Source organism: Chinchilla lanigera, unplaced genomic scaffold (assembly GCF_000276665.1).
Source record: "Chinchilla lanigera isolate Chin_1 unplaced genomic scaffold, ChiLan1.0 scaffold00109, whole genome shotgun sequence".
In the NCBI taxonomy this organism is placed as follows: domain Eukaryota; kingdom Metazoa; phylum Chordata; class Mammalia; order Rodentia; family Chinchillidae; genus Chinchilla; species Chinchilla lanigera.
In genome coordinates, this window is record NW_004955510.1 from 3,479,378 (window position 1) to 3,489,570 (window position 10,193).

The 10,193-nt window shown below is 41.6% G+C and overlaps 1 protein-coding gene across 1 annotated transcript in view; it reads right to left on the reverse strand.

The window, feature by feature from the left end:
* Window positions 1-2,874: 2,874 nt before the first annotated feature.
* Window positions 2,875-10,193, reverse strand: part of LOC102020471 — a 31,131-nt gene continuing 23,812 nt past the window's right edge. The window contains exons 4-5 of the mRNA XM_005407930.2: window positions 3,571-3,706; window positions 2,875-3,372 (exon numbers count right to left, since the gene is read on the reverse strand). Coding sequence (XP_005407987.1) covers window positions 2,875-3,372; window positions 3,571-3,706 — 634 coding nt within the window. The remainder of the gene's footprint in view (window positions 3,373-3,570; window positions 3,707-10,193) is intronic.

Sequence of the window (10,193 nt, forward strand, 5' to 3'; positions counted from 1 at the left end):
TCAACTCTCACTATGTGATAGACTTGGCAGTTCATTTTTGACAGTTATTTCCTTCAGATGCAGCATGAGGTTATTTATTTCAGATCACTCTGTTCTTTTTATGTGTGCATTTGCAGCTATAACCTCCTAGAACTTCTTTCAGTCTGTCCCATAAGTTCTATTATGTTATGCTTCCATTGTCATTTGATTCTAGGAACTTTTTAATTTATTCCCAGATTTCTTCTGTGATCCACTGATTGTTCAATAACATGTTATTTAAACTCTGTATATGTAGTTTCTGTGGCTTCTTTTGCTGTTGATTTCTAGCTCCATTCCACTATGATCCAAGAGTATGCAGGTGATGATTTCAATTATTTTGTATCTATTTAAGCAAGATTTATGACCTAAGATATGGTCTATTTTGCAATATGCTCAATGAGCTATTGAAAAAAATGTGTATTCTGCTATAGTTGGACTAAATACTATATGATGGGCTTCTCTCAAATTTAACCACAGGTTAAAATGATATCCAGTCCACTGTCCTTGCATCTCACATTTTACTAGACACAACCATGGTAAAAGCTATAAAAGCAAAGCTTTGGAGAAAGTTTCCCCAAGCTGTCCTGGCTCGTTTTAATTCTATTCTTAATAACATCATCTCATTAAAAATGAAAATCAGGGACAAATACTAGGCCAGAAAGGATGCTAGAACAAGCTGTATAAAGTAAGCCTGTCCTATCACAGTGGACATATGGTTACCTTAATATAATGGCTGGGTGCAAATCAAAACTATGGCTCACAGAACAGATGCTCACAGGGAAACAGAGACATAAGAATGAATGAGACCACAGGAACATTGAGAGGGTGGAGAGACCAAGTGGCTTCTGGAGTTGTTCCCTGCTGTGTTCTACTTTTATTCCATAAATCTATATACATCCACCTCGGTTTTCATGAGATAGTTTGAATAGGTCTCACTGTGCAATTCAGGCTGGTCTTGAACTCACTTTGCAGCTCAGGCTGGTCTTGAACTTGCAGCAATCCTCCTGCCTCAGCCTCCTGAACGCTGAGATTACGAGTGTGTGCCACCAGGCCAGGCTAGGTCTTGATTTAAAAACCAAAGAATTCATTTATGATGCTGCACCATAGGGAGTAGACTTCTATTGATTGCAATCAACAGAATATTCAAACTGGCCTAGGTTAAAAGGGAATGTATTGGATCACATAATTATACCCTGTTCTCAAACTGATCTGGACCTAAATCTCAAACGGATTCACCAGGACTGATAGCTTGACTCTATCTCTTCTGAAGGAACCCCACCATGAGGCTCCTGACTACAACTCCCAGCAGCTCAGGCTCTACATGTACATACAGCATTTCTAAACCTAGCACTACTTCATGGGACTGAGTCTGTTTCCTGACATGCTCTGCAAAGGTCTAAAGATTCACTGACTGAATCAGCCAAGATCACACATCTATTCTGAACTCATCGTGATGTGCACAAAGACCCCATAAACTATTGGCTTGAACTACTCAGGGCTCTCATCCAGTGCCCAAGTGGGTTCAATCCTGCCTAAGCCTCAGGAGACAGGTCCTGCCTAGTTGCACATGAAATTATTTCTCTTTTCCTTGAGGGCATAGTCTCTCTTGGGACCAAGTGATGAGTTCTAGCTGAAGAGGCTCAAAATACTGCCACCATGACATAAAATTAATTTTGAGCTGAAGGCATCTGAGAATCAGCAGATGCAGAAAACTCTTTTTCTGAATTCCTCTTATCTGTGTAAAAACAGAACACCTAAAAATAATTTAACTGGCATAAACCCTTCCCCTTCAAGTTCAGTAACCAGGAAAGATAGACTCCTATCACTAGAGAGAAGTCTGCACCAGTATAAGAAATCACCTAAACAGGTATAGTCACAGAACTATCATATGGCCCATCCATGCTCTTAAGGGGCCATTTATCATTCCCAAAAGTAATCTGTTTTCTCATAAGTGCCCTTTCTCCCTCCAGTCCCATTAAGAACTCATGTATCTTCCTGTAAGTACCTTTCTTCTCTGCCTCTTCTCCTACTGAGATGGTATAGAATCCTGAAATTCTGACTCCTTGAATTACATTTCCCTATGAACTCTCATGTATGTATGTGAATAAAAATCTATCTTTCCACTTGCTAATCTGTCCTTTGTCAGCTTAATTTTCAGGCTCCCAAACATTAAACATAAAAGAGTGCAGAGAAAGTTTTGCCTTCCTGATACAGCTATTGAATGGAGGCAGAGTGAAGTATCCCAGCCCCCTCCAAGCCTGGCTCGTAGAACCTCCCACACAATCCCCTCAGTTGTTCCAAATTTACCTAAAACTTTTCCAGTAACTGAACTAAATATTTTCAAATTTTGGAATTAAATGAATTCAAGTTAAGGTAAAAATTCAGTGTCTGGGTCACACTATATATCAATGGCTCAAAAGCCACACGTGGCTAGTATTATGCTATTGGACAGCAATGGATTTTCTCCCTCTAAATCCTCCCTTGTGCTTTGGCTGAATTCCCCATATAATTATCTCTGGAATGTCTTTGGCTTTGTAGAACTGGCCCCAAGTGGATGGTCCTAAGTACTCCGATCAGAGAATGTACTAAAACTAGGAGAAAGTGCTAAATCCTACAGTCCCTTTTTGTTCACCACTAGGTACTAAAAATCTACTGTAATTGTTGTCTCTTGATGCATAAAGGAGAAAAGCAATGGTTCTTAAGGAGAGGCTGAAAACGTAGTAAAGGTTGCATGCCTGAAAGGTAGAGGAATTGCATCTCAATGCACCTGGTGCTTGCAAGAAATACTGTAGTCAATTTTCAGACTCAGCTGCCTGGCCAGGCCTGGGCCACCCACTGCCAAGCGGGAGGTTCGGTTTAGAGTCTGTAGGGGGCGCCGGAGGAACACTGCGGGGAAGGAAGCTTTCTTCCAGTTCCCGGGCTGGTGCACAGGGCACCCCGGGGAGCTCTTCCCAGCACACTGAAATGGAATCCCGGGTGTCCCACAGCGTCCTGGCAGCCTTCAGTCCCGCCACCCCGGAGACACTTCCTGGGGAGTTGTGCAGACGTCCAGGGCCCAGGGCGCCCCGTCCCTGATGTGGCTCCAGGGGGACAGCGGGCTCCTGCGTGAGTTCTGCAGGCCCTCTGCAGGCCGCATCCCTGCGTGTTCTCAGCACCTGGCATTCCTGTCCCTTCAAACTCGAGGGCCCAGGGACCCAGGAGTTCCTCCGTGTAACTACTCTTTAGTGACGTCTGAGTCTCGGGTTGGGGAGGGTCCCTCCAACGTGCCTCTCCTGGGTACTCCTTCACAGCTCCTGGGTACTCCTTCACAGCCACTGGGTACTCCCTCAGGGCCACTACATATTTCACAAAATCCTGCAGTATATTTTAGGAATTATTTTCATTACTCTCCTCATAAAGTTCCTAAAAACATAATTTATAGGTGTGTGAAACTCGGTTGTCCAGGCGACTCGGTGGCCTGACTCCTGCCTAGATCCCCTAGCCGTCTTGTTTGCAGCTCCTGGCCCAGGTGATTTGGGTGAGATCTGTCACTTCCCCAGACTGAGTCTGTACCAGAAAATGGAAGATAAGCTTAAAGATGGGATAGCTTAAATCCTTAAGGTTCCATGAAATCAGACTTTCTGCCAGGAGATGCTTACAGGAAAGCAACTCCACCATTTCTAATGCAATATTCAAACCTCCGACTTCTCTATTTGAGAAAGAAATTATGAAAAGGTTCATGATTCAGGCTGAGAGGTGAAGGATGCCTTACAGAAGTAAAGGGCCCAGCTGACACTGCTCCACCCACCTGCCCACTGGCAGGCTGGTTTTTCGTTTCCTTCTTACTCATATTTAGCACTGTTCAGTGGCATTTTCCTCTCATAGTGCTGTCCCCAGGGCTATGAGCAGAGAGGTCAAGAGAACAATGGATGCAAGACCAAGAGGAGGTCTTTGTGTTATGGGGCCCTCAACAAGGTCTGCATCTCCAGTCATTCAGCCCCTTCCACTTTATCAGGCTGTGACGCTGCCAGGCAGGAAGCCCAAAGGAGGAAAACTTCCTGAAGCAACATGGTGGTCTCTGGACTGGGGTGGCCTGTGGCTTTGGTTGACTGCTCTGTGGAATTCCAGACAGAAATTTTCCTCCCATAGAAGCATCACAAAGCTTTCAATGGCAGCAGTTAGAAGCATGCAGCATAGAGTTATCAAGCAGGGATCTCCATCTCTGATCTTTTGTACACAGACTGGAGGAAAGAAGAAAAGGTATAAGGAGATTATTCACTATCACCCCCAGATCTGCCTGGTTTGGGGACTTAAAGAAAAAAAGATGAATAAAAGAATCTCTATTATCAAAGTAAGAGAAAAAGATTTAAATCAAAAATCAGAACAACAGGACATCAGGACATATCAAAATTGATTTTTGAAAATGTTCTATTGGTATAGGTTTGTGATACACAATTACTTTTGTTTGGGGAATTTCTCCATCATTTTCCATCCCCTTTTACCAGCTTCCCCCCGCATCCTGTGTTCCCTTCCTCCATCTCCAAAAATAATACAAAATAAAATGAGGTTATAAAATAAAGTATGATGCAACAAAACCATTTTTATATATGCTCTTTATCTTTTGTGATTGTAATTCACTGGGCTTGGGTTTTAGGGCTCTGATGATTGCAATGATGGACAGAAAAGAAAAAATAAAACATTTTCCTCCATCTTCTTAGATTCAGTGATCAGGCCCTGCACACTGAATTGGGAAGACGGCTAAAAGGAGAAAATGGCTATTCTGTGTGCATATGGGGAGGTGCACAGATACGAAATGAAAATTCCAAAGAGACAGCAGCACCAGAGCTTTATATGTGTATACTATTTTAACAAAGGGTAACTCATTTGTACAGAAACGACTAAGCCAGGAAAGGAGTTGTGACCTTCTAGGAATAAATTGTAGGAAGGTAGTTACATCAGGAAGGAATGGAAGATAAGGGTTAATGGGTAAAATTTGTTGGAGCAGGCCCTTCTTGGGGCGAGCATTCCATCTCCTTCAAGTCCCTAAATCTGCCCGAGAAGAGTGAGTTGATGGTAGTCCTCATTTGCCATGAATTTCTGCTCTTGGATAAATGAAGCTCCAGGAAAGTGCTTTCTCATCTGTTGATTCTCAAAGACCTCTAGCTCAAAATAATCCAAATGATAAAGTGGAATATTCCGATCCCCTTCAATGGCAAAAGTGATTGTAACCTTATCTCAAACTTATCTGGAAGTGTACGGACTTTAAAAAGCACTATCACCGTGAATATGATTGCTCTCTCATTCTGAAGGAATTGCCTAATGTTATAAGCTCTACAAATACTAATTCCTACTCAAAACCAAACTCCATCCAAGAATTAGCCAAAGCAGGAAACTAATATGAATAAGAGAAGATTATTCTCAGATTATGTGACCAAGCCCCAAATATGCAGGGCATATTCACAAGGCAATTTCAAATTGATTCAACAAACATGTATTCAACACTCTTAAGTGTCAAGTACTATTCTAGATGCAGTGAATACAATGAAACAAACTGACAGCTGTTGCGAACTCACAATCACCCTATCATTGGGCCTATCTTGCAGCTATACTATAAGGCAGGAAAACAGATCAGAAATAAAAATAACTTGTTAGTGCAGTATAGCAGGAATCAGGGGGAAGGGGTGACCGTTAGCCTTTTGCCAGGCAAGGTGATGTACACCTATAACCCTAGTACTCTGGGAGGCTGAGCAGAAGAATTGAAGTTTAAGTCCAGCTTGGACAACTTTAGAAAGACCCTATGTGAAAATTTAAATCAATAAATAAATAGAAATAAATGGAATGGAGCTCAGTGTGAAGGCCCTGGGTTTAATTCTCAGTAGTGCCACCACCACCAAAAAAAATCCTGATTTGAACCCCAAACTCTCATACATTCCAAATGGTACTACTGGTGTGATGTTTGGTGAATAACTTTTTCTCAGTCTCTGTTTACTGTTATATCAAAGGGGGATGGTAAGGGCTGAACTGTGTGTATAATGGTGAAAACTTAATCAATTAAGGCCACTTTGTGAAGTGCTTTCCAATCAAACAGTGTTTGTACTGAACTGAATAGAACAGAATGGAATCGAACTGAATTGACTGAAGGAGACTGACAGAAGTAGGGTTATACCAAGGAGGAGCAGATCTTGGATGTGAGTGTTCTTAATTATCACATTCATTACCAAGAACCGTTTAAAGAGTGGATTCAAAGGACTTGTCATTTGGAACCACTTGAAGAAAATCAAATCCTTGTTGATTCTAATATAACAGTAAAGAGCTTCCATTTGTTGAGTACTTATTACATGACTAGTACTTTATGAATTAGGTGCTTTATGAATGCAGTTTCATTGAATCATTATAAATTTCAAAGAAATAGATACTTAAGAAACTAGAAGGCAGATAGAAACTTTTTAAAATTCAAAGTTAAAGCTCTGGTTTATGGCCAAGGTTCACGGAGGCAAAAGACTGTGACACTGGTGGTGAGTACCCCTCCTGCCCAGCTGTGGCAGTGGTCCCCTAGGTAGCAGCATGAAATTGGCATCTTCTGCAGTTTTCCCAACCCCATTGCTGCTCCCTGAAGTCTGTCCTCAGCAACATAGCTAGAGTGTTGTTCCTACACATATTTATACCACTGGTCTGTTCAAATCCGTGTGCTCGATACTGTTATTCTCCAACATCACAGTGCACATAGACCTCCCAAGGTTGGTAAGATGTATATCCTGAAAAAGTGGGTTTGGAGTTGCTGTGGTTTATATCTAAATGTCTCCAAGTCTTTCTGTATGCATGGAAGGTGGTTGGATCATGGGGTCCCTATACTCATCAGTCCATTCATCCACTGAGGAATTAACTGTGTAGCTGAATGTGCTGTTAGGAGGGGGGTCCTAGTCAGAGATGGTCACTGAGTTGTGACCTGGAAGGATGCATTCTTGTACTCAGCTCCTCCCTTCTCTCTCTGCTTCCTGGTTGCCATGGAATGAGCAACTGTCCTCTGCTAGGCCCTTCTACCACTCCATTTCTGCTTGGATAGAATCCTCTAAAAACTGTGAGCCAAAATAAACCTCTCCTCCATAAGACTTGGAGTTGCTGGGTATTTTGTCCCAGTGATGGGAAAGTAACTAAGACAGGGTGGAGTCTGCCATCCTAACAAACCCCAGGAATGCCAATGCTGCAGGCCCGGGGTTCACGCTTTGTGGGACAAACCCATGTTGGAGCCCACACAAACATCAGAGTCCAGTCCAGCTTGCTCAAGAAGCCTTGCCCAATTCAGTTTTCCTGCCAGACTCCAGTTAGCCTGGGGGCTCCTGTCTGTGCCTTTAACATAGAACCAGTGCAAGCTTACAGCATGTGTTTCCTGGGCAGATCCCCCTACCAACCCCCTTTCCCAGCTTCCTGGGAGCTCCTCCCATGCTTGGAGACTTAGCACAATCACCACAGTGACAAGTCCCTCCAGACAGACTATTTTCTTCTGAGCAAGGACCCTTTGGCACTTGGCATGACCACAGAACTATCCACCTTGTGTGGCAAATGTTTAAACACTGATTTCCATCGCCAGATAAATGCGTTTTGTCTAATTTTAGTTTCTACTTGGGGTTTGGTTGTTACCAAACATCCACAGGTGCTTGCCAAGTTGACATATACCAGGGCAATTTAAATCACTTTCCAAATACTGTTGTGTAGACCCTGGAAAGAGCTCTCTGGGCCACATACCACCAGAACAGAGTAAGCTAACCAATTGTCTAAGGTCTGGAGGTGCGGGGATTCCAAACTTCTGAACTTAACACCACAGTTCCATAGGAAGTGGCTGGTATTTACGTAGACAAGAAGTAAATCAGATGCAGGGGTAAGGGGAGGACAGAAAGGTAAGAGAGAGGGAGGAGGCAGAAGGGATGGACACTGGAGAAAAGAAAGTACTTTTGGGCATCACAAAGAAATCTGACTTCATCTGATTTGGGGAATTATTCATTCCACTCAACCTGAGCAGGGATGCTGGTGATTCAGAGTTTTCAAACCACATGTTACTTGGTTTTCCATTTTAGTGGTGACCTTGTCCTCTTCTCTATTTCTGTTTCTCAAGCAAACCTTATTATTCTGGTCAGGAAGCTTTCTCAGAAAAGTGGTGCTGAAAGACAGTGCGAAGCACTTTCATGACTCAATGTCAAAGGGACTTTCCCCTTCTTTTATCTTTCACTTTATTAGATCTTAAATCACAAAGTTCTGCACGCACCATGTAACAAGATGTACAGTGCAGACATGTGTTCTCTAAGTTAATTATATCCCCACCCGTCCCGAGGGACTGAGCCATAATCCTGAAAGATACGATCCTGAGCACTGTCAACCCAAGTGCTGAAATATAGAAAAAAACCAAACCCCCAAAGTCTAAACTCCTGGAAGGTCAAAATCCTGAAAATATAATTCTCAAAAAAGAATACTAAAATATTCTTTAAACAACATTTGCGTTTTTAAAGGTGATTTATTTGAGAAACATAGAGAATATCACATAGGTCACTTCCAAAATAAAATAGGCAATAACAGTGTGCATCTTCTTGAAAGCAAAAACACTAACAACACTCACTTAAGTACAACAGTTGTGACCAGATGAACCACATTTATAAAAAAGTAAGTCAGAAAGAGAACTGTATAACTCATACCACTGAGGCTGGGAATTGTACACATTCCAATTTATCACTGTAGTCATCTGAAATCTCTTGATGGACATCTAAGGCTTTATACGAGATCTATCAAAAACTGTGACAGGATAGTTTGCTGCAGTGGTTACCATCAAGATCTGCTCTTGTCTCCACATCCTCTGCTGTGACCACAAGGTCTGCCTGGGCCCCAGTGAGATCAGTGAAATCACCAAAACCAACTCCAGTTGGCAGTTCAGGAAGCTGACCAAAGATGGGTTGATCCACTGCTTATTTTTGAACCAGTCTGTTACACCGGCTTCTTCCAGCAAATGCAGCTTTAATTTATTAAAAGATCTCAGAGTTTCATTACCTGGAAGTAGAACTAAGGAGAATAAACATGGGTTTTTAAACTGACATCTTTGTTGTTGCCACATGGCATGGTCATGTGCTTCCCCAGAATGCAGTTTTCCATCCCTCTCATACACTGTTTTAAATAGGAAGTGTGGTTTTCAAGATTTTATCTTTCAAGACTTCACTCAAGACTTTTAATCTCTCAGGATTTAGACTTAAGGGAATTTGGTCTTTGGGATTACAAAATTCTGTATATGCCATTTAGGATTGTCTTTAGGAATTATGATGGAACACTTTCCTTAATTTCCATTGAAAGTAGACTTTAAATACAACTTAAAGACAGAAAGGACAGGATTTGCAAAAAGATTAAACAGTGAAGGGCTGGGTTTTGAGCTTGAGCAATTGAGTCGCAGTGGTGGCATTTCCCTGAGAAGAGAAGACATCGGGGGTCAGCTTGGTGATAAGGAGGAACTATGAATGCAGCCTTGTGTAATGTGTGAGGCAGGCAGTGGAGATGGCACTGAGAAGTAGCACATCCATCTACCAGAAGAGACATCCATCTGGAGGTCACACTTGTGAGTCTGCAGCAGTACCATGTGTCCTGTGAATAAGGGTCACAACTTGGCTTCAATATTTCAACTTGAACAGTGATTATGCCCAGTTTCTAGCAGATAGTACTTCTCCAATACTGGGATATTTAATTTAATTTTGGCTTCTGTTTTGTTTTCTTTTAAGAATGACTGTTCCTAATGTAATTAGCCTTTCAGCAACAAGGAATATAATCACAATTTGTCAACATAGCAATTCATGTTAATGAATCTCTTAATATTGAACCATCCTTGCATTGATAGAAGTCCTATTTAGGGTTGATGCATTGATTCAGTATTCTGTTTGGAATTTTCATATCTATATTCAACTGTAAAACTGGAGTTAATAGTTGTGTTCTCCTATGTTATCTTTTTTAAGCTTTTTTTTAACATCTTGAATATTTTTTTTATTTTATTTTAGAAATAAAAGGAGGAAAATACTAACAGACAGACAACATTTTACAAAATAGCAAAGGATCAGTACAGACACTACAGAGTTACAAACAGAGTGGTAGGGAATTAACAATGCTTGTTGTATTACATATTGATATCTTCAAAGTGGTTTCTCATGAAAACAGATATAGACATACAAAGT